This window comes from Coturnix japonica, chromosome 22 (assembly GCF_054131305.1).
Source record: "Coturnix japonica strain WE chromosome 22, WE-NBRP24, whole genome shotgun sequence".
In the NCBI taxonomy this organism is placed as follows: domain Eukaryota; kingdom Metazoa; phylum Chordata; class Aves; order Galliformes; family Phasianidae; genus Coturnix; species Coturnix japonica.
The window spans coordinates 10163870-10191144 of NC_140684.1; the positions used below are offsets into that span (position 1 = coordinate 10163870).

At 50.7% G+C, this 27275-nt stretch overlaps 4 protein-coding genes across 44 annotated transcripts in view; 3 read left to right on the plus strand and 1 right to left on the minus strand.

The window, feature by feature from the left end:
* TSPOAP1 (TSPO associated protein 1) overlaps positions 1-12863 on the plus strand; it is a 37267-nt gene extending 24404 nt beyond the window's left edge. For 10 of the 39 annotated variants that reach the window (XM_015880822.3, XM_085522382.1, XM_085522367.1 and 7 more), the window contains 13 exons: positions 60-650; positions 1231-1530; positions 1819-1998; positions 3578-4675; positions 5260-5386; positions 5542-5693; positions 5880-6048; positions 6815-6886; positions 7245-7283; positions 7726-7829; positions 8084-8155; positions 9292-9405; positions 11590-12863. In XM_015880822.3, the coding sequence (XP_015736308.2) occupies positions 60-650; positions 1231-1530; positions 1819-1998; positions 3578-4675; positions 5260-5386; positions 5542-5693; positions 5880-6048; positions 6815-6886; positions 7245-7283; positions 7726-7829; positions 8084-8155; positions 9292-9405; positions 11590-11802 (3231 nt within the window). In that variant the 3' untranslated portion in view covers positions 11803-12863. Of the gene's footprint in view, positions 1-59; positions 651-1230; positions 1531-1818; positions 1999-3577; positions 4676-5259; positions 5387-5541; positions 5694-5879; positions 6049-6814; positions 6887-6967; positions 7284-7725; positions 7830-8083; positions 8156-9291; positions 9406-10166; positions 10834-11589 lie in introns of those variants that run through there. The other 29 variants (XM_085522383.1, XM_015880831.3, XM_085522394.1 and 26 more) reach the window with 15 other exon arrangements.
* Positions 12864-13073: 210 nt separating this feature from the next.
* LOC107322622 (1-acyl-sn-glycerol-3-phosphate acyltransferase alpha-like) lies at positions 13074-17951 on the plus strand. 3 transcript variants are annotated; one of them, XM_085522403.1, is made up of 8 exons: positions 13611-13748; positions 13912-14452; positions 14863-14998; positions 15614-15747; positions 16132-16307; positions 16525-16620; positions 16778-16850; positions 17276-17951. In XM_085522403.1, the coding sequence occupies exons 3-8, from the start codon at positions 14880-14882 to the stop codon at positions 17422-17424; spliced, it is 747 nt and encodes a 248-aa protein (XP_085378529.1). In that variant the 5' UTR covers positions 13611-13748; positions 13912-14452; positions 14863-14879; the 3' UTR covers positions 17425-17951. The 3 variants fall into 3 exon arrangements, with proteins under 3 accessions (XP_015736319.2, XP_085378529.1, XP_015736318.2); XM_015880833.3 differs by having other exon boundaries at positions 13074-14452; XM_015880832.3 differs by lacking the exons at positions 13611-13748; positions 13912-14452 and having other exon boundaries at positions 14672-14998.
* Positions 17952-20972: 3021 nt separating this feature from the next.
* On the plus strand, positions 20973-22977 carry LOC107322624 (C-C motif chemokine 5-like). The gene is made up of 3 exons (XM_015880836.3): positions 20973-21317; positions 21825-21936; positions 22341-22977. The coding sequence occupies exons 1-3, from the start codon at positions 21242-21244 to the stop codon at positions 22426-22428; spliced, it is 276 nt and encodes a 91-aa protein (XP_015736322.2). The 5' UTR covers positions 20973-21241; the 3' UTR covers positions 22429-22977.
* A 2133-nt stretch (positions 22978-25110) lies between these two features.
* LOC107322625 (C-C motif chemokine 4-like) lies at positions 25111-26913 on the minus strand. Its single transcript, XM_015880837.3, has 3 exons — positions 26600-26913; positions 25950-26061; positions 25111-25626 (listed from the first exon to the last, which is right to left on the minus strand). The coding sequence occupies exons 1-3, from the start codon at positions 26670-26672 to the stop codon at positions 25539-25541; spliced, it is 273 nt and encodes a 90-aa protein (XP_015736323.2). The 5' UTR covers positions 26673-26913; the 3' UTR covers positions 25111-25538.
* Positions 26914-27275: the final 362 nt, after the last annotated feature.

A 27275-nucleotide genomic window follows, 5' to 3' on the forward strand; every position in this document is an offset into this window, starting at 1 on the left:
CTTCTCAGAAATGCTGAGCAGTGCACAGTAATTAATGCTTCCTGGTTCTTTGCTTGCAGGCAATAGAAGTTACTTCTCCAACGGCTGGGAGTGTCCTGGTGGACTTGTCCCAGCTTCAGATGTTCCAGGCATGCCGGGAGGTTTCTGTGAGAACTATGTCCCTGTATGGGGAGTCGGTGGATTCGGTTCCAGCCCAGATATCCTCGGTCTTGCTGAGAGCCTCTCATCGTTCCTCACCTTCAGATTCTGGTGTTTCTACTGCTCTTACCTCTAGACTGCCCTGTGGAGAACCCAGGGGCTCTCTGCCTGCACACAGCCTGCCCACGCACCAGGCTGCACTCCTGCTTCAACAAAAAGTCCCCACTGATAGCTCAGATGCCAAATTGACTGATCTCTCCTCCAGCCACGATGGCTCAGCACGATCTCTGCCAGAGAAAGTCTCTCTGCTGCTGCAGCTCTCTTCGCCCAGTGCTTCCTTGGTACACACCTCAGGCACTTCCCTGCAGGGATCAGACACTGCACAAGACAAGAAATGCCTGACTGTGCCTCCTCAGCAAGTGGGCAGCACAAAGCTCCCGGGTGAGGGCACAGAGCCTGTCTCCTCGAGGGAAGCAGAACTGAGAAGCCTGGATGAAGGGACAGAAGTGCTGGTAAGTGCGTAACGTCTGCTGCCCAGTACTGCTGGGAAGGAGAATGAATCATTTAGGGGAATGTAACAGCATGCTGCTAGCATGCAGCCGTCCAGTGGCTGGCAAACCAGTGGAGTGTTTGTTGCTGGATATGTGAAAGAGCAGTTGAATCTCACTGCTTCATCATATGTGTACAGACAGGGCAGGAGCAGAATCAGGAAAGCATGAATTCCTAAGGGCTGAATGCTGAAAGGGGTCTTCCCACTAATGGTGATGTCAGTGTTGATCAGTCACTGCTGTGGTCTTTGACTGGAGTCATCTCCAGTCTGGTGGACTTTCCAGTGAGGCAGCCTTGTCTGGAGGAGAGCTGGCAATATGTCGTGGCATTGGGCATTTGAGAGCCTTTGGGATAGATGGGTGATTTCAGGGTGTTTTTAAGATGGTGGTGAGAAGTGTCTGGGACATCTTTGGGAAAAGAGGTGAACTGTCTGTAAGGTGCTCAGTCTGTGATGAGAGGGAAATGAGTCCTGTTGGTGTGTGAGTGGTCCTGCAACATGTGCTGTGCTTATCCTGGTGATGAATTTTTTTGTTTGTTTCCCAGATGGAACAAAACATCACCAAAATGCCAGAGCTAGAAAGCCCAGCTACCGCTAACCTGACGTTACACATGGAGACCTGCCATACGTGCTCTGTGGAAGAGTCACCAAAAAGTCCCAGTGCTGAAAGAGAGACTGAAGCAAAGGAGAACTTGAGCCTGGAGCTCCTGCCCTCCCCCAGCCAGGCTGAGGAGGTGGAGGGCACCCCCCGAGATGCAAGCATGGGTGGAAGCAGCTGCCAGGAGTTTGTGAGGTTGTCACCAAGCAAGGAGGTGGTGAAAGAAATGTCCAGAGTAAAAAGAGAGGTTTGTTTTTACCGTGGCTGAATTTCTGCCAATGGAGAGGCTGTGGATGGTGTTTGGTGTGCCTGGGTTTTATAGTTTCAAGTGAAACTTTTCTTTGTGGGCAATAGAATGAGTCTGTCAGTTTGGTGTGTCTGTGCACATGGTTGTGTGTGCATGTGCCAATTGCTGCTCAGGGTGCTGCCTGTTTTGTTTCTTGCCACACTTGACCTGCACATGTACTGGTGAAAGAATGCTCAAATAGTGAAGGTGCCTGAAAGGACTGAAGAAATCTGCTTTGCTTTTCCACAGCAAGAAGAAAAAATATCTGAAATAGGAAGACGACAGCTGACTCTTTTTGCTGAACACAACCGCAGTTCAGACCTTTCAGATATATTGGAGGAGGAAGAGGAAGATGAACTGTCTTCAGAAGCTCTGGATGAGAAGAAATGGGATTCAAGAGAGCCCTGTTACAGGGAGAACGGGGAGAAGGTAACCTGTAGCAGAGTGATGCTTGTGGGGAGTGCCAGTGCAGCCATCCCATGTCATCAGCTCGCAGGAGAAGATGCTGGTTTGAGCCCAGCGCTCTCAGCAGTGCTTGGCTAAATTCCTGTCTGCTCTTCTTTCACTACCGGTGTTGTCTTGTGCTCGTAAAATGCAAGCTCTCTGTGAGAGGGGAGGGTGTTCATAAGTAATAAATGTACTCAGGGTTTAATTAGCTGGAAAAACACGCAGTGTAATGTGAACTTCAGAACCCAGGGTGAAAAATCAATCCTATTGATCATGTTCTTAATATAGATGTAAACAGTGAGCACACAGGAGTTTGTGAAGTCCGCCCATCTGTAGATCCTGTACCAACCCACCGTCCTTCCAAAAGCAAAGCAGAGGCGTTAATACTTTGGTTTCAGTCCTGCAAACACTCCTGAACATGAATAACTTTGTTCAGATGATTTTGTTTAGACCTTTGTTCTCTCGATGAGGATGGATTGAGTATGGGAGCAATGCCGTGATTTTGCAGTTCAGATGTTACAAGTGAGAGAAGACTGGTAAAGTGGAACCGTGAGAGATTTATACATGTTACAACCTCAAACAATTAAAACTAGTTAGAGTGTTATAATGCATCTGCACCAGGAAACGTGCTTAAATCAGCATGACTGGAACGCGGGATGTAATCATACAAATTATGACAGTTGAAATGAGTATGCATAAGGGAAAGTATTAAGGGTGAATGGCTGAGAAATCAGAAAGATTTGAAGGAAATGTGGTCTGCCTTTATTACAAGAATGTACCCTAATTTATTTCACACGATCAAAGAACAGATGTAGTCCGCTGCTGCTCTTCTTCTTGCAGGTCTCTTCTAGCCTAAATTATGCTCTTTTTCTAAGGTTCTACCTTTTTGTTTTAGTATAAGTGTAGTAGGAGGCAAAACAAAACATAGGTAGTTGGGCTGAGACAAATGTTAAAATTCAGGAGTGTTCTTCCAAAAGTTTTATGTGACCTGGTAGGCTCCTTCCAAGCTTTCAAGTGAGACAGAAGCATGCATGACTCCCTGGAGCTACAGGATTTTGCTGTGCGGGGTCATTTCCTTATGTTCCATTGTGAGGATGGAGAGATAGGGGAGGACTATGGGTCCTCTTGTGGTCACAGGCTGTGTGTGCAGATTGATTCCTGGACACTGAGCAGCTCCAGTGTGCAGTGAGCAGCCACTGAGGAACTGTGCAGCTCCTGTCCCCCATCCAGACTGGGAGTGGTGGAGCTATGGGGGGATCGAGCAGGCAGGATGTTGCAGACAGCTTTCTGTGCAGAGGCAGGGCCTGGGAGGGAGCTCTTCCATGCATTGGCCTTTCTTGCTTCCCGCTGCATTGCCAGTTCATCTGATTGTCTTTTGCCAGAAGACCCATTGCTATCGTTTGCTTCCTGTCCTTGCTTCTCTGCAGCCCACAGTCGCCGCTCCATATCGCTGTGCTGGGAGGGAATCAGCTGTAACTTTATCTCTCTTTTTAATGAGTATTTCCTCTCTTTTTTTCCTTTGCTTGTCCTGGCTGTTGCTTTTCTCGGGGGCTGGGTACAGATGGATCTTTGTGATACTGACAGCGATGAGGAGATTCTGGAAAGGATCCTAGAGCTCCCGCTTCAGAAGAACCACAGCAAGAAATTGTTTAGCATCCCTGAAGTGACTGAGGATGAGGATGAAGATGAGGATGAGAAGTGTGTTACAGAGGAAAAGGAAAATCCTCAAGGCACCTTGGAAGCACCTACCTACATTGCAGGAAGGTCTGAGAAGGATCCATTTCCAAAGGCAGATGGTAGTGATTCCTCCCCAGAACTGTCTGCTCAGACTCCACGGGAGGAGCAGACTGCTAAGGGGAGTAGAGGGGGTGCTGACCATATGAGCCCCAGCTGGAGTCAGAAAAGGGCAAACTGGAACTGGGGCTGCCAGGAGAATGATCTGAAGTCTGGCAGTGGGGCAAGCCCCACTTGGAGCAAGAAGAAGGGAAATAACTATCGAGAGAAGATCCGGGGTCGACCTGAGACGGGTAGGAAGAGACAGAATGATTTCACAGAGCACTGCAGTCGTCTGCTGGGCAACTGCAGCCAGATGGGAGGTGGGTTGTACAGAGCTCCCAGCCTCCGGGAGGAGCTGAACATTGTGAGCAGCTCTGCTGGTAAGGAGGGGTTTGATGCGTACACTCGTGCTAGGCAAAGCGCCTCTCGAAGAAACCAAGGGAAAGCAATGGTCTCAGGGTTTGCAGAACCTGCTGGGATGGCAGCACACTGCTCCAGCTCCAGGAGCCTGGAAATAGACATTGAGTATGACTCTGAAGACGATCAGGATTCAGCCTGTTCATCTCCCCCTGAGAGCAGGCTCTGGCCAGAAAGGGCCCAGAACTGTCAGGGGGAATGGAGCGATTGCTCCAGTCAGTCTGAGGTTATCCTCACAGATGGCAGAAGGAACCTGACCAGACTGGAAAGAGTGGAAGAGCAGGGTATGGAGTGGGCTGGGTCTCCAAGCCGGCGCCTGCGATCCTTCTGCCAGGAGAAGGATGCACTGAGGTGTGAGAGCAGCTCTGAGGAGCAAGGCTGGGAGCAGGACTGTAAGTCACCTGGCTGGAGAAGGAGGCTCGAACATCCTTGGAAGGGGATACGTAGCACCTCCTTGCACAAAAGGGTTGGGTGACTTTTCCTATTCTGGCTTTGAAGCAGCTTGCAGTGGTGTTAGCTTCCCTCCTGCTTCCCTGGCCTGCCTGTATCTTGCTTTGTTCAGTGTTGTCCAGAGAAAGGACCCTTCTCTAGGATCATCCGGAAGAAAATCTGGGAGATTCTATAGTTCTGTGCTGCTCCGTGGCTTTTCTTGTATTAGCTGCTTCTGCTTTTCCTGCCAAATGACACCGATGCAGTATTCCTTTTCACACTGGGTCTTCCTACCTACAGCAAGAGACTGTGGGACACAAATGAGAATTCCCGGTGAAATAAGCTGATTCATGAAAGCTTTCTATGGTTGATGGCTGTAATGTCATTGCCTTCCCTTGGAATGCCCTTTCCTGCATCCTCACATCACTCGTGTCAGGCAGGGTACCTGTCTGCATTTAGCTCTTTTCCAACTCCTATAGCATTCTCAGCTCTAGAGTGTCCCTGAAGAGGAATGTTGCATTTGGATGCACTGCTCTTTGTGGAGTGCGTTTGGGCTGAGCACTGTTCATGTGAGTTGGAAGGCAGAGGCTGCTATTAACTCTCTGGTGGTTCCTGTTGCAGGCTTCTGGTAATAAAGATCCTAGGGGCCAGGAGCTGCCTGGCTCAGCTGCCTGGCAGATTCCCAGCAGAAGAGGGAACAGGAGCTTAAGAAGAAGCCAAGTGCAGAAGCCTTTGCTTTCTGGCCCAGGTGAGTGGGGAAAGAGGGGAGAATCGAGCAGCAAGAAAGAGAGAAGCTGCTGGAAATTGCACAGGTTGACTGCTGGGCTGTACTGGGGCCATGTAGGTCTGTGGCAGGGAAGTGGTGCTGACATTATCTCTGGTGTGTCCCCTGACTGTGCCTAGGTCCTCTAAGGAGCTCTGCTTCAGAAACCACTGTGGAAGATGATGGCATTAGAATATTTGTGGCCCTGTTTGACTACGATCCTGTTTCCATGTCTCCTAATCCTGATGCGGCAGAAGAGGAGCTCCCGTTTAAGGAGGGGCAGATCCTGAAGGTAGGAGCAGACATTGGTGAACGTCTCCTGCTCTGTATGGATCCATTTCTTGTTCCAAGGACAGCATAAACCGTGGGAGGCAGAGCTCCCTCATCTTGGGAGTTTCTTCGGCTTCCCTTTCTCCTTTTTCTTTGTGTCTTAGTCCCCACAGCATCAACAATCCTTGGCCTACCTTTTGCCTTGCAGGTGTGTGGAGACAAGGATGCTGATGGCTTTTACAGGGGTGAATGTGCTGGAAGAGAGGGATACATACCCTGTAACATGGTATCTGAAGTCCAGGTGGAGAATAAGGAAATCAAGATGCAGCTGCTAAAGCAAGGGTTCCTTCCTGCTGACCCACCGACAGAGAGCATAGGTACTGTATCTTAATGTGTGTGTTGTGCCAGTTTGTGTCTGTGAAATGCAGAGAGCTCAGTCACACTGCCAAGCTTTGCAGCCGATGCAGCCCACCCAAATAACCCCTAGAGCTTGTCCCCAGGGTCTGAATGCACAGTTCTTACTTCTGTGCTCTCCCTTCTTTTGCAAGTTTGTAATTGAGCCTGCAGGGGTGACCGTACTTGAGTGACAATCTGCAGTAGTGGTGCAATGGATTTGACTGAACAGTTTGCACAGAGAGAGGCTGAGGGAGTCTGGCTTCATTAGCCAGGAGAAGAGACCCAATGAGACTTGAGCAGCCTGGTCCAAAGGCAGCATTGACCCTGCTCTGTGCACAAGTTTTAGCTCTAGCTAAAAATCCCTTTGCACCAGAGCTGATAGAATGCACCTCACTCGGCTTTTTCTAGGTATTGATGGTACAAAGGCTTTGTTTTATCCTTCTGATGCTCCTTCTGAAAGATAAAATGCAGCAAAGCAATGACGTTTGTCTGCTGTGTACTGTGCTATTAGTAATGGGCAAAAACGCAGTGTGGATTTCTGTGTGTACTTAGGATGTGGATCATGCTTCATCTGAGTCCACATATGGTAAATGGAGACTGGGGCTCTGTGCACAGAAATCATGGTGTCTGCTTCCCAGGGGAAGCATGTCGTGCCACTCTGTTGCCTGTTCGCTCTTCAAGATGCTTTTCACTTTCCATTCACTGTCTGTTTCTCTTGTCTATTTGCTTTTTTGGATTTTTATTAAGGAAATGGCACATTTTCTCCACCTCCACGCCGCCAAACCGTCCCTCCTCCAAAACCCAGACGCTCCAAGAAAGGTCTGTGTCACCCACTGCTTCCTCTTTGGTTTTTTGCAATAGGATTACAGACTGCATTGAATTTGTACTGCTTGCTTACAGGACCCTCAGATGTTTGTCTCTGTACGACTGCTAGGAAGTGGAAAGAGAACCCATCCCTGCTGGTGTTAAGTTTTTAACAACAGTGATGTCTTTTATAGTTTTGGAGCTTGACCTCTGCGTCGTATTACGTCCCTGAGTTACTGGCTTAGACTTTGAGTTGCATGAACAGTTTGCTGCTGTGATCTTTGTTCTTTTTGTTGTTGTCTGTCAGTTGTGTGGTGTGGACAATGTTGAAAGAAGGACACCCATTGATTGGATGCTTTTTTTTCCTCCCCAGCAGAACTAGATAAACAGGAGAAGTACAAGACTCATCCAGGTGAGAACTGCTCTTTACTACTGTGAGAAGAGGAATGCTGTATTGGCAACATAGGATCATATGAAGAGATGCAAGTTTTGTGGTCAAGGGTGAATCCAAGACCCTTTTTCATCCTTCAGAGCACTGTCAGAAAGCAGGCGTTCTCAGGAAGGAAGAGCTTTAGTTCTTTAGTAGTGAGTGAAGTGACTAACCAGGGAGTGTTAGGAGGTCAGGGGCACACATGGTTTTGCTTACTCTTCTGATGCTGCAGTCCCTAAAATCCAGTGTCTTTTGAGGGGATTCTAACCCTGCTGAGTTGTACAGTGATTTATTGATGTCAAGCCTGCAAACACATTACTAAGCCACCCAGGGTCTACCTGGAGCAGGGCATAAGTCCATAAGATGAAGAACAGAACAATTTAACTTACAACTCAGTAAATCTTGTTATATTTTTGTCCTACAGGACAGAAGCGTCAGGACTTTGAAGCTGAACTGCTGACTCCTCGCAGTATGGTGGCTGTTTTCGACTATAACCCTAAGGAGAGTTCTCCAAATGCAGATGCAGAGGTAACCAGCAGCTGCTCAGTCTGTTTCACTGTCACTGGGGAGATTTCTTCCTTTAGATGAGACTACTTGTATCTTTCCCCTTGGTCTTGTGCTCCAAGGACTGTGTACTCGACAACAGATCACATCTCCTGTGCAGTAATGTTCTGTTCTCTTGTGGTGTGGTTGCACAAGCAGTCCAGGGAGGCCCTGTGTTTCTGGTGAGAAATTCTGGCAATGCTCCTCTTGTGACCATTGTTCTCTTTCACTCGTTGCAGGCTGAACTGACTTTCAGTGCAGGGGACATTATCACTGTGTTTGGATCCATGGATGATGATGGATTCTACTATGTAAGTACTGGGACTGGGAAGGTCCTTTGGCTACATCTGAAATCCCTGGAATCCAACTAGTGACAGGAGAGCAGAAATTAGTGGACAAGGTATATTGTGGAACAATGAACAAATGAACACATCCCTGCTTAGTTCAGGCAGGTTGTCTCTTGCAGCTCATGCTCCTCTAAATCTAATATCCAAATGGTTCTGAGTTTCTTTCTTGGTGTAACTTGACTGCAGGTTTCCCAAAGCCTAGAATACATCTTCCTGCAGTGAACGTCAGTGGCTGCATCAGCATCTGCTGCAAGCTGATTTGTCACCAGGGACTCTGACACATGGTCTTGTCTAGGGCAGGAGGCTGAAATGGTAACACAAGGATAAAAATGACCTCTGTCCTACTGCACTCTGACTTCAACAAACACTGATATCTGTTTAATCTACTGTGGATAGCTGGGACTCTGCCTGCCAGTGAGCTGTGTGATAGGCATGTTCTTTAGCTCACCTTTTCCTGCACAGAAAACTCTGTATTCACACATAAAGGATGAAGTTCTTGTCAGGGTAAATTCAGAAGAGACTCTTGTGGATGTTCTGTTTGAGTTCCTTTGTGGTGATGGCCAAACAACATTGCAGGGGCTGTTTTGTCTCACCCAACTGCCTGCTGATGAGCTGGAGACAATTCTTTAGTAGGACATTCGAGCCTGGTTAGTAGCTCTAGATGTCAGTGAGCACAGAGACAAGGATGTTGGACCAGCAGTCTTTATTCTTTGGAAATATGTAAATACATACAAAAAAACCAGAGTAAATGAAAAGCCTTTAGGTAACCTTTGTCCCAACCATGTTCCAGTCGCTTCCAGGAATTTTTTGAGCTTGTAGAGTGCAAATAGGCTTCATAGTTTACAACTTTGATGTGTCCATGTTCCTGGAATAGGTTTGTCATGGTGCTGTCATCTTTTCTTCCTGTAATCTCTGCATTTTTACATTCCGAATTGTTCCACAACTAAGCGAGAATGTGAGTTGTGAAATTTCCTGAGGGTGCTTCCAACATGAGTGTGTTCCTGGGCTTCTCTCAGGCCTTCTCTGCTCGAGTCTGCTCCTCTATTTATTTCTGCCTCAGCCAGGAAGTCTGATGTGGGAACTGAGTCTTGGTCTTGCAGGGAGAGCTGAACCAGCAGAGAGGGCTTGTCCCATCTAACTTTTTGGAAGCTGTAACCTCAGATGGAGACGTGGTCGAGGAGCTTCAATCAAAAGCACTGAGCACTGAGAGCCAGGTAAGATTGTGTGACTACGTGGTACACATCCAAACTGTGACGTGGCTGGAGACTGGGCACTGCACAGCATGCGGCACCTCATGGAGTCATACTGGTTATTGCATGCAGCTCAGTTCATCCCATGGGAGCTCAGAAGTTTAGGGGGGAGCACCAGGGGCTCTGACAGATTTAACCTTAGTATGAAAAAAATGTACAAAACAGCAATGTTCATTGAATCCTCGTGCTCGGTGTGGTTGGGTGAGCAAAGAACATGGCAGGTGCCACCAGCAAGTTCTTCAGATGCACACAAGGGTCAGTGGTGAAATCCCACTGCAAACAAAACAGTTCAGGTGGCTTCCCAGGCACAATATTCCTCAGATACATTCATATCCATTCAAAGGATTTCTGGGGTAATTGACAACTAAGCACTGATGTTTTTCCACCTCTCCCAAGTTAGATGAATCTTAATCCTGTCCAAGGTGCTCTCAGACAGGATCAAAACACACAGGAGTGTTTCTCAAGCAGATCTGACAAATGAATTAATGGCCTGAGGCTTTGAATTGGCAATACAGCTCATTCCATATCTCACATCCTCACGGTTGGCCAAGGCCTGTTCAGTTATCAGAGGACTGTTATTCCAGCCCCAGCCTGGGTCCCAAAAATCTTGGTGAGAAAATGGATGGAAGCATCTTTGGGTTGGAGTGAATGGGCAGGGGGTGTGCAAAGGAAGCACTGTTGGAATATTAAACACAGCATAACAAGTCTCCCATCAAATCTGGCAGCTTCATTCATCTTGAGAGCTAACTCATCAATGAGCACGTATCCTCACCATGTATCCTGTCAGAGCTCTGGACTGTGTTAAAGCTACTGCAAGTCTTAAGAGAAGCTTCTCCAGCATGACCAGGAGTGGTTTTTAAATGGCATGTAACTTCTTGGATTTAAAGTTTTCACCAGATCTCTTCCCATTTGCTTTCTCTGTTCTGATACGACAAAGGCTTGAGAGTAAAGACAGTCTGAAAGTTGAACTGGGGAAGGTGAATTATTAGAACTATTCCTGAGCAAATCTTGAAGTGCTGGCAACTGATAACAGTGAAGCAATTTAACCTTCAAACTGACATAAATCTGGCTAGACTGAGCAGTAAGAAATGCAGTGCAAAGAGGAGTATCCAAGAAGTTATGATCGCAAGTCAGGGCACTGGAACATCAATGGGCAGCAGCCAGGAGTGGTCTGCTGTAATGCCATGGCTGTTGAATGGATCTTTTTGCATTGCTGATATGCAGTTTCTGTCAAAGACTGATTGTGAAGCATCTTCAGAAAGTGTTCAATGATAATTGATTTCATGTATTTATTTCTGCCTGTATTATGCACCCATGGCGGTTCTTTTCTTCAGAGAATGAGGAAGAGAAGAGTCCAGTGATAGATATGAATGGTACATAGAGAGCAACCATGTAAGTTTGTTTGAGAAGATCTTTTCCATTTCCCACTCGCTCTATTAGAGAGTTCCGCACTTGCAATTTGTTCCTACTCTTGCTTGTAGATTGACAAGCTTCTCTGGCGCTCTGTCACCAGCCTGAAGCCCTCTGATGGCCGTCCTTTCCCTGCTCAGTTAGGGAGCTGCAGTCATTTCCCTTTAACTATTTGATATTTGATGATGGCGTTGATAATGAGCTGCCCTTTCTGAAAATAATTATGCTGTTTGTGACTTGGCCTGGCTCCTGCCTCTCATTGGCATGCAGCCTTTCATGCCCAGGGCGACAGGAGAAATGGTGCACTATTGGTTGAGCCTCTTCGGATCTGCCCCAGCTGTGCTGGGAGCCCACCGTCCTGCCCTGGCTGCCCAACAGACACTTTACACTTTCCATCCTTGCACTCAGGAGATGTTTAACTTCAGTTTCTTCAGCTGTGAAGCGGCATCTGCCCTCGTGTCCCCAGTGGGGCTTTCCTGCTCTACTGTCTGTAGCTTGAAGTTAAGGAATTTGGGGGTATCTGAGGTCAGGCAGAGTCTGGGTGAGAAGTAGAAAACACTTCAGCTCTACCAGAAGCTTCCTGTCTGAATCAGCAACCACAGAGAGGCCGAGCCTTGCAGGGTGAGGGACAGAGCGGTGGGAGAAGGCAGAGTTCTCTGGCTGAGGTTTGTGTTGGGATAATATCCTTCTTCAGCTCTAACTTCTGCCTTTTCCTTTGTTTTCTCTTTTCTCACCCAGTTAAATCCAGATGGATCTGTTGATCACAGTGACTTCTCACCAACTCCTCCTGCACTTCCTTCCTGTCTTGTCGTGGGTGAGCAGCACCCAGAGCAGGCATCGCTGGCTGTTATCAAATGCAGTGACTTACCTGGTCAGAGCAGAAAGAAGAGAGGCTTCTTCATCAAAGGAAAACAGCTCTTCAGAAAGCTTGGGTCCAATAAGAAAGACTAACACGTGTGGCCTGCCTGCGCAGTCCATGCAGGCGCTGAACATTCAGGAGAAGCCCTGGCAATAAGCTGACTGCAGTGCTTGTGTAGGAGGAAGGCGTACATTGGATAGAGGAAACTCCTCAGTGGGTCTGGGGGCTGCACACTCCACTGAGAGCTCGGCCGTGGTGCCCACCCCGCGTGGTGGCACTGGGGTGTGCGAGGCCTCGGCTGGAGGATGCAGCTGCCCCCGCAGTGCTGTCCTGCTCCAGCAGCCCTCGGTTCCCTGTACATATTTTAACCTGAGAAATATATCCTGGCTGTAAGTTAGCTAAATGGCTTTTCCCAGCAAAGCCCCTTAGGAAGAGCTCCCTTGTAGTGCACCCCCAGTATTTCTCTGCTCCAAAGGAGGCTGTGTCGAGTCCTTCACTTCCTGCAAAGAAAATTGGCACTTTTCCCACGAATCCCCTGTGCTGTCTCTGGGCTGAAAAGTGAGTTATTGGTACTGTAACCTGTAAATACGGCTGTGCCTCGGGGCGTCCCACACTGCCTCAGTCATCTTCCAGCACGAGGATTCCCATGGAGGAAGGAGCGATGCCCAGGAGGGGGTCGATGCTTCTCCTCCATCGTGGGCTGCCGTAAGCTGCTCTTGGCTGGCTCACCTTCACCACGCGCTGCCTGGGGACTCCGCCTTATTTATTTATTTATCTGACTCTTTATTTATGTATTTATTTGTCCTTGTCCACCTCTCTCACCGTTTCCTTTGGCTGTTTCAGTGGCTGCTCCTCTCTTGTTGGAGCGTTTGGAGAGCAGAGCTGGGGATGGAGAGTTTGCAGCTGTTTTCATTCGAGATGATGCGTTCCTTCAGTTCAGCCACATCCCTTTCTAAGCCACGGAGTTTTGTACTACATGGTTTCTATCCTTTCCCGTGTTTCTTTCTTTGCATGTATCAGTGGGTTCTTGTTTTGAGAAGGACGGTGATGTGAGGTATGTGAGTGATGCCAGCACAGTGTCCACATGTTGGTGGTGAGGTATGTTTTTATTTAATATCAGATTTTATTATAATAAAGTCTATTTTCACAAAAACACGCTTTCCTTAAAAAAGCTCGTGCTTCGTTGCTGCTTCCTGTGTTGTGGTGCTGGTTTGTGTTGGGGGAGCACTTCAGTCCGTGGTACCTTGAGGGTCCTTCAAACCCCTCGGGGCGGCTCCATCCCGCGGAGCTCCCCGTAGCCCAGCAGGGGGCAGAGCTGACCCGCAGGAGCGGAGTGGGGCGGAGCTGGTGCGTCCTGGATGCTGCTTCCATAGGGGAAGAGTCGTTACCGCCTGGTAACTGTAAGTGCTTGAGATCCATGGGGGAGGTAAAAAGGAAGGAGAGGAAAGGAAGAAGACGCCTTACTGCTACAAGCTCGTTCCCCTCTGCACAAGCTCGGCATGTAATTTGTATCAGATCTGACCACTTTGTTGGTTTAAATGCATTCACAGTAGCAGAGAATCACCGAAGTTGGAAAACAGCTCTGAGATCACCACGGCCCCAAACGATCCGTGTATAGGATGCCGTATTCAGTTCTACTGCTCACAGAGTTGGCTCCAGGATGTTTGAATGTTTTAATTACAGCACAGAGCAGCTCCTTTGGAGGAAAACATTTCCTAATATCCGACCTGGGTAACATTTCAGTGCTTTCTGCCTTTCAGACCACGTTCCCGAACGAGCCGTACAAACTCATAGGCAGAAATCAGCTGGAGATGGATCTCCAGACTCACGGCTCCGTTTCAGTGTTTGTCTCTTTCCTGTCGCTGAGGAAATGCTCCATGTGCTGCTGCCCCGCTCGGCTCCGTGAAGAAGATCCTGATGGCACAGGATCACAAGATGGTGGATGAGCTCCGGAATCACCTCTCTGAGCAGAATGAAGGCATTGGGCTTCGTTTAGCTGCTCTTAACATGTAGTGTGGCAGAGATCATGGCCTCCCAGGTGAGCTGGCTGTGGCAGCAGAGCTTCCAAAGGGAAACAAGTGAAAATCAGGCTGTCGTGGGACTGAACACTGGGAAACGTCTCCAGTCTGTGCTTGGCTGAAACTCTGCTCAGAAAAGTTCACTGCATGATGTGAAAATGTCACTCAATTTTCTCTCCCCAGACAGTGTCCCAGGAAAAAAATATATGAAAGAGAGAGAAAGAGAGAGAGAAAAGCATGTCAGAGCCACTCATGGGGCTCTGCAACATGAAAAACCAGTGCAATGGCATTGCAAGATGGTCTTGAGAAACAGGTTGTTGATACAACTGGATGGAGGGTGCTGTTGCCTAACAGCGTTATTAGGCTGATGCAAGTGCCTGGAGCTGCTGTGCCATTGATGAGGAGCTCTGGATTCATGGGCTTGGAGTCGAGACGGAGGCTTTGCATGCGATGCAGATGTGTGGTCAGGTTTGCTCTCAGCTCTCATGCAGAGCTTGACACAGAAGCCTGCTTTTGGCTGAAGGCTCCTGCCCCATAGAATCATAACATCACAGAATTGCTGAGGTTGGAAGAGATCTCTATGATCATCCAGTCCAGCTGTCCACCTGCCACCAATACTGCCCACGTCCCCCAGTGCCACATCCCCAGGGCTCTGAACACCTCCATGGATGGTGACCCCACCACCTCCCAGGGCAGCTGTGCCACGGCAGCACCATTCTCCCAGGTATGTTTTTCCTGATATCCAGCCTAGAGGAGGGCTGTGTCCCCAAGCACACGGTGTTCATCCTGCCCACAGCCACGTACACACCCTCCATTTACAGAGCCGTGCTATTGCATGTTTGCCTCTGCTTGCCAGCAGCTCCCACACACAGCAGCTCTGCAGCTCCCTTGCTAAACCAGCTTTCCGTGCTTATTTTCACTGGGCGCTGCAGCCTTGCAGAAGCATCTCTCCTGAACCTCATTCCACCACTGCACCGCCTACATGTAATGATCAGAAGAATCTGAACTCTGCTCCACAACACTGAGCTCCAGTTACTCACTTACTGCGCTCTGCAACACTCCTCTGGTTGACTCTGGGCTGGAGGATGGAGCTATTGCTTCTTCACTACCCATTTACTTTTCTGCTCCTTGCAGTTCTAATCCTTTGCTGGATGTATCCTGCATTCAGATACTTCTGCAAGATGACCTTCTATCAGGTGTGGATCTTCACCATCAGCTTCCTGGTTATCATCGTTGCTCTTCCTCGTGGCCGCAACTGTGAAAATATGAAGTAAGTTTGTGCTCTGGGCATTGATGGAGTCGACTTGTGCTCTGCTTGGGGGGGGGGTGGCAGCTGTGCTGTGGTGGGTGTTGGTTGTTTGCTGGGATGCCATTAGCAGCAGTGCATGTTAATGCAGGTTTTGGGGCAGTGGGTTATAGGTGGGAGCTGGGGTCACCTCTGCTACACAACAGCCCAGGGCTTTGTGGCCTCCTGAGCACTACAGAGACAGGATTCACTCCTCCAGAAGGATCCCAGCTCTCTCCTTGCTGAGCCTCAGCTTTTTACTTTAAGACATATTCTTGACATAAGACATTCTTGAATGTGGGCATTAAATTCAAATACATATGGGCTGCTATTCAGCTGATCCACACAACTGTGGTATTTGGAGTTGCCAGGCCATTGGTCTGAGCTATCCCAAGGGAAACCTGGCAGCTGTCTTTGTTTTCTCCAGTGGCAGCTAAAGAGCCACCCTAGCTGCTTTTCTCCCAGACAGACAAGTCAGATCTGGGTCTATGGACAAACAATCTGCTCCTCAGCAGGTCTGTGCTGTTCTGGACGGTTGGTGTTTGGTTCCTTGGCTCAGTTTTAGTTTTTCTCTAGCTCAAGTCTGTTCCCTGTTTGCAGGATTCTGCGCATGGCGATTCTTCCAGTCAAACACATCCTTGGTGTCAAGATAGTGGTGAAGGGCAAGGAGAACCTCAAGACTAAGAAGCCTTGTGTCCTCGTGCTGAATCACCAGAACTCCCTGGACATTATGGGTACATGGGGAACCTGATCCTGCCTTCTCCTCCTTGCTGCATAGTTATGAAATCCCTACAGTGCAGGTTGCTGTGAAGTCCTTCCCACTTGGCCCCAGGCCCAGGGTGTGCTCTGAGGCAGAAGAGCACAGCAGTGCTAAGGAAACCTCACTGGTCCTTCCCAATAGAACTGGGATGAGAACATCAGCAGGGCACAGTGGTGTCATGGTTATTCAGTGTTGGCAAAGGCTCTGGGTGGGAGGTTGGCCTGCAGATAACCCAGATCCCTTTTCCAACATCTTGTGGGTGGGTGGGAGCTGCAGGCGTGAGGTTTCCCAAAGCAGAAAGCTGGAGGGAACCTCCACATAGATGAAAACTTTTCCTGTCCTTGTTCTTCTCTTGCAGTGATGATGCAGATATTGCCGAATCGCTGCGTGCCCATTGGAAAGAAGGAAATACTGTACATGGGCTCTTTTGGCATCGCATGTTGGCTTTCAGGCGTCATTTTCATCGACCGCAAGAAGAGGGAAGAGTCCATCGCCATCCTGACGGAGGTGGCACACACCATGCGCAAAGACAACGTGAGTGGGACTTCCTGCCTTCCCCACTTGGAGCAGGAGGTGCTGCAAAATGTGGTTCTGAAATTTGTGGTCTAGTGGGCAGGTGGCGGATGGACTGTTGGACTGGATGATCACAGGGGCCTTTTCCAACCTTAATATCCTGTAATTCTTTGTCTGTGCAGTGATTTAGAATAGCACCTGGAGATGGCTCCATCTCAATGTCTTTTCCCTCCTGCAGTTCCATGTCTTGGTCTACCCTGAAGGAACTCGCAATCACAGTGGCTCCATGCTGCCCTTCAAACGTGGGGCCTTCCAGCTGGCCGTGAGAGCCCAGGTGAGAGCTGAGCCACCTTCCTCCTGCCCCTTGGGATGCAGTTTGGCCACCAGAAGCCTGATCCCTCGCTTCCCTTTGGACTGAGCACCCATCCAGAAGCCTGCAGGTGGTACAGGGCAATCTGCAGATTCACTCACTGTAGACTGTTTCCCCACAGGTCCCCATTATTCCTGTAGTGATCTCTTCCTACAACAGCTTCTACAGCCAGAAGGAGAAGAGATTCACATCAGGTGAGGATCACCTGTTCCACCCTTTTCTTCCCTGATGCCAACCCAAAATGGGCTTCTGCCCCTTCCCTATGTCAGCACACACTCTTTCCTAGGAGCAGGACTTGCAGCTGAAATTCTCATCCCTGTCGTCATTTGTACCTCTGTAGTTATTCCCTTGAAGGCAGACACCTCTTAGAGAGTTAAATGCTCCATTATCTGTTTCTACTCAGCTTTTTCCCACTGGGTTTATTCTGTCCCCTGCTGGCCGTGCAAGAGCTGTTCAGTCCTGGAAGCATTCCCCTGCTGGCAGTTTGATGGCAGCACGAGCAGGGCTTCCAGCTGTTTAATGTACTGCATGGGTTTTTGCCCTCCTCTTTTGGGAGGGCATCTTCTCTTGCTGTCTTACATCACTCCCCCTCCCTGACCCTCCTGTCTCGCACTTCCAGGGACGAGCACCATCCAGATCTTACCAGCAGTGGAGACCGTTGGCCTGAGCTCAGATGATGTCCCCAAGCTCACGGAGCAGGTCCGTGACTCCATGATGAGTGTCTATCAGAGGATATCGGGAATGACGAATGGGGGCTGCCATGAGTGACCTCACAACCACAGAAAGGCCTGGAAGCAGAAAACACAAAGGACTGCAAACCTGACAGGGACAGGCAAAAGCACGGAATCATTTGATTTGAAAGGGACTCTTGAAGCCCATCTGGTCCAACACCCACAGCTCCATCAGTGCTCAGAGCCCCTCCAGCCTGACCTTGGCTGTCTGCAGGGATGGGGCACCCACTGTATGTCTGGGCAACCTGTGCCACTGCCTCACTGCCCTTACTGCAAAAATCTTTCTCCTTGTTTCCAATCTAAATCTCCCCTCTTGTCCTGTCACAACAGCCCCTGCTAAAGACTCTGTCCCCTTTCTTACAGGGGACTGTTGGCTTTCTGGGCTGTGAGGGCACACTGCTGGCTCATGCCCAGCTGCCACCCATCACTACCCCCAGGTCCTTTTTGGCAGAGCTGTTGTTCATCCTTACACCCCACAGCTTGTCCTGGTGGCAGGGGTTGCCATGACCCACGTGTAAGGTGTCCACACGCTGTATTGTGATTAAAAAGTAAAAATGGTTTGTGTCTGTGTATGGACCAACTTGGTGGTCATGGCCTGGAACGGATCAGACAGCAACTCTCCAAGTTTTGGGTCTGTGTGATGTGACAATCCCATCACAGTAGAGCAAACACAACAGTAGACTCAGTCTTGAGCTCCCCTGTGTGAAGCACGTGCCATCAGCAGCAGTTGGCTCAGCACGACATTTGGGCAGCAGTTCCAAAGCAGTGGGTGCCATCATTAGGAGCTTCCAGCACTGGTTGCAAGAGCGGGATTAGAAACTGCCCATGAAGCAGAAAGGGCTGCTGAGCATCAGAAAGTCTCTGCTGGACACCTACTGCTCTCCATGTTTCTATGTGACTGCATGGCTTAAAAGAGCAATAGGCCAATGGGAACATGACAGCTGGGTTCACCTGCGTCTTGTTTCCCCTCTGAGACGCTGTGCTCAAAAGGTGCCTCCAGTGACCTGGATCCTGGAGGCCCTTTGGAATCTTCAGGACAAACTGATGGTGCTTGAGGAAGTTTCACTCGGAGCTGTTGGTTTTCAGTGCCCTGCAATTTCACTGCTGCCAGGTTATGCAAAGGCAGCTCAACTTCCTCCCAGCCTGGTGATAAAAAGGTCACAGGAAGCAGCTCAACACATTTCACTGACCATAAGATGAAGTTCATAAACAAATCAGGAAGCTGCTATTGTTCAGAGGGAAGGGAAGTGACACCTTGGTTAGGTTCCCGGAGCAGTCACCACAATTCAGCCCTTATACCCAGTGAATGAAGCTGACCATGAGAACTGCATGGAGATATCTGTGCCTCTGTGCAGAAGGGCAACATAGGAAACTGCAGTGTGGAAATCCATATGTGGGTTGCTAGAAGGAAAAGCTCCTTCTGCTCTGTCTTCTGCAATCTTCTATTCCCTTGTATCATAATCATGACTGTGTGTGTTAGACTGCTGTTGTGCCAGGCCGTGCACTGTCAAAATAGCTGCAGATACTCCTCAAAATACTGTCAGGCTTTAAGGAAGGAAAGGGAAAATCAGAGGCTTAGTCCGGCAGAGTAGAAGTTTGAAGCAGATTGAGGAATCCTGATTGATTTCTTCATGGACACCTTTCCTGTGAAGGAAGATTCAGGCTGTCCTGGAAAAGATTACCTGACCTGGAATACAGTGCTGAGGGAAGGACACATACACGTGAGGTACTGCTGGGACTATTAGTGCTCATAGGATCGAGGTCTGGTCATGACAGTGTGTTCACCTTATTGCCAGATAGTGGGATGCACCGCTGAGCAGCGACTGCAGTCAGCCAGCTGTGCCCAGCAACGCCAGCAGTGGAGAAAAGCTGTCCCTGTTTTCTGAAGCTTGAAAGATAAAAGCAGAAATGGAGCATTTCTATGAAGTGACAAAGTCTGTCCCATCAGTGCTGCTTTTCTTGTGGGTTTTTATCTTTTTCTTTTTTGTGGCTTTCTGTGTTGTGTAACATCAAATAGTGCCATTTGTTACACGAGAAGAGCTGTCATTTTTCCTCTTCTATTTTTCTATAAACACATCCTGTTCTTAATAGACAATATTGTTCTGTCTGTAAATATTCCGATGACATGCAGACAGGCATCCACTGACAGTCACACAAGAAGTGATAAGAAAAAAGGCATCAAAGTGAATCACCTGAGCTGCACTGTGGGCATTCTGGCCAGTGTAACAAAAGCCTGAGTCCAGCCAGGCTGCAAGAGCCAGGTGAGGATTTGGTCCTCAATGGACCCAGCTCCCGTCCAGACCACACCTTCCCCATTAGTGCTGCAGCAGCCATGCTAAGGCAATGCACATCACACCGGACACAGGCGATGTGGCATCATGGACACACACACCCCATGTCCCAGAACACAGCCAGCATGTCCCCAAGGCTGAGTGAAGCAGAACATGGCACAGCTGATAAATGCCAGCAGGGGCTTTTCCTGCTTGGGGGAAACAGGGCTGTGAGACTCTGTGCTGTCAGCAGGACAGTGTCTGGAGTTCCTACACAGCCAAGGACAGAGCGATGCTGAGCTGAGTGCAGCTGCCTGGGCTGTCAGAAGGATGCACAGATGTCATGGTTTCGGTTGCCTCAACAAGCTCTACCAAAGCGTGAGCAGTGGCAGTTCTGTGGTTGGGGCATGTCGATATTTCTCTGTGGTTTCTTAGATCTCTATCTGGAGCTGGCAGTCATTATGTCAGAGGCAGTAACGGCTCCCAGAGCTCTGCTGGCAGGAGTGGGCTCACTTACACAACCCATCCTGGGCACACGGCCCCTGTGCTGGATGAGAACAGGGAGATGGGTGATTGCCCACCCTGATTGCAAGGGAAAGAGACAAAAGGAGGAATTACTTTCAGAGCAGTCCTCAGAAATAGTCAGAACAATTGGCTAATTGCAATATTCAACTTGGAATCTCCCTTCCAACTCCCCAAGAGCGGTTTGGGAAAGTTCCTGCAGAGCTGCTTGTCCTCCCCTCCCATGGAGACGTGGTGGTGGAGGGGACACAGGAGCAGAGCAGCAGCTCCTGCCACGCTCCCCATCATGCCAGAGGGGCTGTGGGAAGCCACAGAACTGCAGGGAGAGGAGCTCGTGGTGCCTCGTGAGCTGGGCATGACTATCCTGGGCAACCACAGCCGTGAGCTGGCAAACATGGTGCTGCGGGAGAAAAGAGGAGGTAAGAAAAGGGAAACGTTCCCTGCACATCCTGGGGAGTCCATCGTCTCGTGGCAAGGAGCCCCATGACCGTGTGTGTGCAATAGGTTGTGGTTCTGGCTCAAGAGCAGCTCCAGGGCTCAGCCTCCTGCATCCCACCCTGTGTCGTGTTGGCTCCACATCTCTGGGACAAGGTGGCACTCGGAGCATCTCTGTGGGCTCCCCAGGAAAAGACCTTCTTGTCTGTGCCCAGACCCACCATGGCACCCAGTGGGACGGAGCTGGCATCCTCCTGGTCCTGTGCTGAGATGTTGGGGGTTGTTGTCATCCTGGTGAATGTGTGAACCCGCTGCTCAAAGCTGCTTCACATCCTGTCTGGGTCAGCGTTGCCCCTGGTTGGGTGCTGATTTGTTCACTTACCCCACCTCACAAATCGGCTATTTCGGTATTTCCTAAACCTGTTGCTTCCTTTTTTTTCTTTCAGCCTTTCTGAGGCGAAGGTGCCGTGACATCACTGACACTTTGGAAACAGCAAAATTTCCCCTTGAAATCTGACATCCAGGGCTGGCCACCAGCCTGATATAAAGCGAGGAGCATCCCAGGCACTCCACGCCGTGACCACGAGGACTCTGCTCTGCTCCTGCCCCTGCAGCTCCCCTCTGTCCATGATGACCGCCGTGGCTGTGTCCCTCTCCATCCTCCTGGTTGCCACCCTCTTCCCTCAGGCCTCTTCATCTCCATGTGAGTACAGCATCTCTCATTGCTGCTCTCTGCATCCTGAGGTGGGGTTTTTCACTTTGGCAGGCAGTCAGATTGAAGCAGAAATGGAAACAGCCAGTTTCAAAGGTTGGAAACAGCCAGTTTCAAAGGTTGGAAATGGCCAGTTTCAAAGGTTGCTTTCTTTGGACAGGTTTTCCTTTCTTTCTCCTTTTCTCCCAGGGAGGCAATGATAAATTTTACCTTGCAAGCATTGAAGTTTTCTGGATTCACACCTCCAGTTGTTGCTGGGCTTTAGGGGTGGTCCTGGGATGGGTGAGGGGACTTTTGTCACCAGCACTGAGGAAAAGGGGACCACAAAAGCTGTATCAAGACACCCCCAGCAGTGACCTCCATTACTCTCTGGTGCTCACACCCATCTCTTACTGACTGGATGAGAGTAGCTGCCTAAGGAATGGCTGTCCATGCTGCTATGGGCATCACACTGTGGTGGACTCATGGTGGACTCACTCCTGCCTTCTTCTCTTCCAGTTGGGTCTGACACAACCGTGTGCTGCTTCGGCTACACCGCACGGAAGCTGCCCCAGAATCATGTGAAGGAGTATTTCTACACCAGCAGCAAGTGCCCACAGCCAGCAGTTGTGTAAGTACCGGATCCAGCTCTGGGCTGGAGGGGAGAAATGCCATTCACTGGGAAATAGGAGCTGGTGGTGTGAAGGACTGTGCCTGGAGCCAGGGGAAGAGGCGGCCACCACAGGTCCCACATACAGTGTGGGCTCTCATCCTCTTCAGCTGAGAAATGAGCCCACCCTGGTGCTTGGGATAAGGGATGGGAAGGATGTCCCCACGAAGCCAGCTTGTAGCAAGCAGGTTCTTCCAGGCTCCTTGGGTTCTTCATGGCATCTGGGTTCCTCTGGAGCTTGGGGGTTTGTGGGAGGGAAAGTGACCCCTATGGGAGCCAATACTGGTCACAGAACAGGATGGTGGGTGCCCAGAAGGTGCTGACAGCTGACTCAGGGGCTGACATCTCCCCACCTGGATCCACAGGTTCACCACCAGGAAGGGGCGGCAGGTCTGCGCCAACCCCGACGCCCGCTGGGTGAAGGAATATGTCAACTTCCTGGAGCTGCAGTGAGCACCAGGACCGGAGGTGTCCAGAGCCCTGACAGTCCGTGCAGCAAAGGAAGGCATGGTGTGGAGCCAGAAGGCCCACTGCTGAGCACCAGGGCCAACAGACACCCCAGGGCCCCTGAGCTTCTTGTCTTGCAACAGCATTATCTATACTATACAATTTAGCCACCCTTCCATGCAGCTGTGATGCTGGGGATGCGCCTCTTGGCTTTGCAGGTCTGCTTGGTGCAGGCTGCTGTGCAAATGCTGCTCCCTCCTGTGCCTCTGCTGCTGGAGCAGGATGGGATCTTACCCTGAGAGCCACCTGTGGGAAGCAGTCTGTCCGAACGAGGTGTGAGTGCTGTCATGTAACGCAGGCTGACCTGCAGGCCAGCTGGCTGCATCTCACCATGCTGCAGCAGCTGTAAATGAGATGCTGTGAAGGAGATCCTTCCCTAAGGGAGGAAACAGTACACTGGATATTTATGGGATGCTTATTCTGGAACCACACTTGTGCTCACAATGCTGTGTCATGCTAGTCCCAAAGAATAAAGGTTTCTATCTCTGTGTCTAAGCTCTGGCTTCATCCCCTCCCGCCAGCCCCCAGGGAGGGCAGGATGCTGAGTAGGCTCCTTGGGACCATCCTGCTGCGTAGCCCAGCACCTGCCCACCCCATGCTGCTCCTGGACCAAAAGGGCTGGGAGGGCTCCTTGGACAGGCAGGGACAGGCATCACTTCACTTTGGTTGGGTTCAAACCAACAGCTGAAAAAGAGCTGCAATAGCTGCTGTGGCAGGATGCACTTGCCCTAATACAGCAGGGATTCCTAGAAGTAACCACATCCCCAGTTCTTGTGGTGAGAGCAGTGAGGGCGAGCAGCCCCTGGGGCTGATGAAGGGAGAGACATAGAATGGGGTTAAGAACAACACAAGGGTATAAGGCTGCCTGGGGGCTGCTCACTGTCCCCAGGGCTCTTTTGAGATTCACTGGCACAAAGGGGACAACCAAATGTGGTTCAGACTCCCCAGAAGTGAGATGCTTTGGCTCTTTGGGTGGTTTTCTGTTTACTCTTAAAGCATTCCAACAGCACAGATAACTGAACTGTAGCTGACCACACAGTGCAGGAATAGAGTTTGTTTGGGCTGAGCCTTCTCTCTGTCTCACCCAAAGAATGTCAATGGAAAACAAGGAACAGCTGTGTAAGCTCTGAGGGTCTGGTGCTGTGCTGAGCCTTGAGACACTGTGAGCAGCTGCTGCACCTCCTGGGCATGGCAGCATCCCTGCCCTGAGCCAGCAGGCAGTGCCAGGTCCACAGCAGCACCCTGTAGTGTCAAACCCCCCCCAGTTCCCACCGCTCCCATTCTCCTTATCTCCCTGGTAGGAGCCCTGCTATGAGCTGGTGAGATGCAGCCCTGGCAGCTCCAGTCAGGAAAATGAAAGCAGAGGCTGTGGGAAATTCCTGTGGCTGCGTGGGCTGCTGGCCAGGGACTGCCCCGAGAGCAGCCAGCTCTGCACCGGGTTCCTCCTCTGTGCTGGGCCTGGGCAGAACCCCCACCCACAGCCACCAGCATCACCACAGCCACCCTCTGTCCTCCCCCACAGCTCAGGGGCAGTGTCTATGTGGGTTCTCCCTCCTGCAGCAGGCTCTGCTTCTCCACGCAAAAGGTGCTGAGTGCAAGCTGGGATGCTCTGTGGGTTCAGCAGATCCACAGTCCCTCAGCTCCCGGACCCATCTGCTCTGTTCCTGGATGCAGGGATGGAGTGCACCCACAGTAAATCTGCAGACAACACCAAGCGGGGGGGAAGAGTCCTGGTAGAAGGCCCCACAGACAGCCCCGTCAGCAGACTGCCTCTCCCCCATGATTATCCCCCAGCTTAAGAGGACATGAGCCCTAGCACAGGGCAAGCAGCAGGTGTGCTGACCCACCCAGCCATGCTGAGAGCTGCCCCTCTCTGCTGTGCCCTCAGTGCAGTGCTGGGACCACAACAGGGCAGAGCAGAGCCCGGGTCTTTCCCCATTCTCCCATATGGGAGCCATCCCGCTGCTCCTCAGGGCCCTGCAGCCTTCCTGCCTGCAGTCAGAGCTCCTGCCGAGAAAACACAGGGATGGAGGGAAATCATGAGGCAGCTGCGAGGTGCTTTCCCAGCCCTGCAGCTGCCAAGCCTGAGATATAAGCTGTGGATTAACAAATATTAAACAATAGGAGAAATGTGTTTTGCATTAGGGAGAAGAAATGCTGACTGAATAGAACAGATGTTGTGCAGACACGGAGCAGCTCGGGAGCACCTCAGTGTGCTCAGTGTGACACAAGCATGGTCCCTTGCAGCCTGCTTGCTCCTATTGCAAAGCCACCCATGTGCCCTGTACCTGGAGCTGGATGTGGAGCATGGCTGGCTCCCATCTGCAGTCCTGCATGAGCTCCCCCTGTTTGTGCCCCTTGCAATGTGCCCATCCCCATCCCATCACACACACAGCGCCTGCTGGGGAGCCAGGCACTGAGGTGGGGTGCACAGGAGCCCCTTCTTGTCTGGTTCATAGGGCATGTGGTGGAGAAACAGAGACAGAGGATGTTCATATGTCTGTAGTGTGGAAACCTCACGGGCTTATCTCCAACCACTTCCCATCATCACATGCTGTGTGGGGTGTGCTAATGGTGAGGGTTTGTCTCTGTGATGGTGTAAAGGACATCAAGGGGAAAAAGCAGAAGTTTTGTCCACATTCTTTATTCTTCACAACACCTTCATACAGTGATCCAGAACCCCCATCCCCTGAAGATGGAACTCCGAGCCACCCTCCCTTAAATGCCCCCCTACCACTCTCCCATAAATACGATCCAGAGATGAGAATAATGCCTGTTTCTTATGGTAATTTCTTAAATAATTTTAAATAACTTAATTACAATAGATGTGCCGTGGGCCTTTCTAGTCTGCAGGCAGAAGTGCTGAGCTACATGTTGGGCTGCAGAGCGGGCTGTGCAAACAGCGCCCAACATGAGATGTGTGTGGTGCCCATCCTGCAGTCCCCAGGAGCTGCAAGCAGGTGACGTGGGCTCATGGAGCCGTCCCAAGGCTGCACTCCGTGCCAGGAGCTCGTGGTGGTGACATGGCAGCAGTGTCCCATCCTGCCCGGCTCCGCTCAGTCCTGCTTGATGCTCCGCAGGTAGCTCTGCACCCAGGGGTCACTGGGGTTGGCACAGACTGCGCGCTTCTTCTTTGTGATGAAGCTGTGGGACAGGAGCGAGGCTCTGAGACTGCTGCTCACAGGGGGAGCCTGGGTTTGGGGTTGACAAGAGGTTCTCGACCACCCCAAGCTGATGTTGTGTTCGCCACAATTCCCCCACTGCCATCTTCTCCCACATCAGCTCCTGCAGGAGCATCCCCAGGTGTCCCCATAAGAGCATCCCTGGCCACCCCTGCAGGAGCATCCCGACAGTTCCCACAGCAGCCCTTGGTTCCCCCTGCCCTGCACACAGCACACCATGTGCTCCCTGACCCGCAGCCCTCAGCGGATCCCACACACCCACACCACGTCCATGTCGGTACCTACATGATGGCTGGCTGTGAGCAGCTGGTGCTGGTGCTGAAGTGACTCCGGATCAGGTTCCGTGGGATCTTGTGTGTTATGTAAGTGGTGCAGCAGGTTGGGATATCAGGTCCCACTGGAAGAGGCAGGGGGAGAGAAAGTGAGTGTGGGGTGGGCTCAGGGAGCTGTGCTGGGAGGAGGAAGCAGAGAAGTAGGGGCTGATTAAGGTTGAAAGGTGCATTGGAGATCACCTGGGTCAATGGAGCCAGGGAAGGAGACATGAGGGAGAGTCCTACTTAGTTCCAGGGCAGAGGCTGGAGTCCCTACACTATGACCAGGAGCAAGGACCCCAAACTCAGAATGGTGGATGGGTGAATGAACAGATGGATGGATGGATGGACGGACGGATGGACGGATGGATGGATGGATGGATGGATGGATGGATGGATGGATGGATGGATGGATGGATGGATGGATGGATGGACGGACGGACGGATGGATGGATGGATGGATGGATGGATGGATGGATGATTTTCCAGTCTGGGGGCTCCCACACAGAGCTGATCTAAGTGCAGAGTGGAGGGAGGCTGAAAAATTCCCCACTCTTTGCCTGGAGAAATGTCAGCAAAGGCTCAGAGCTGTTCTTCCTTCTCAGTTGGCAGAACAGGACTCACCTGGGGCAGAGGAGGCTCGAGAGCAGGAGGATGCGATGAGGAGAAGAGCAAAAACAGCCGCAGAGAGCTTCATCTTCCCGTTGGATGAGGGCTGTCGGAGCAGGACCAGCAGCTCGGGCAGATGCGGGGCAGTCTGCAGCAGCTGGATGCAGATCCCTTTTAATAGGGAGTCCTGGAGTCAGCAGGGAAACGATCCAGTGGAAATTCCAGGATGATGACAGAGAATGTCATGAAAGCGAAATAAAAAAAACGAAAGAAGGCAATAAAGATGGGATATTGGGCACAATGGAGCCAAGAGTGCTGGGATACTGAGCTCTGAGTCAGCACTCGTTTTCGTTTTTATCAGCTCAAAAGGAAACTGGACTGTGCCAAGTGCCATGACCGCAAAGAAGAGTTCTATTCATCACAGATACAGGAGGGATTTTCCCTGTGAGTCTGGACAGCAACAGAAACAATGTTTGGTTAAGATTACACAACTCTGGGAAAAAACCAAGCCCAAGGAGCTCGTGCTGCTGTCGTGCCGGGTGTTTGTCAGGGTTTGCTGCACGGCAGCACGAGGAGCACAGTGAGGAGCACTGTGAGCCCACACCACTCAGTGCCCAGCAGGGAGCACTGGGGCTGGGACCCCCCTGCATGTCCTGGGTTGGGGTCGTTCATCCCCAGGGGCAGCACTTTG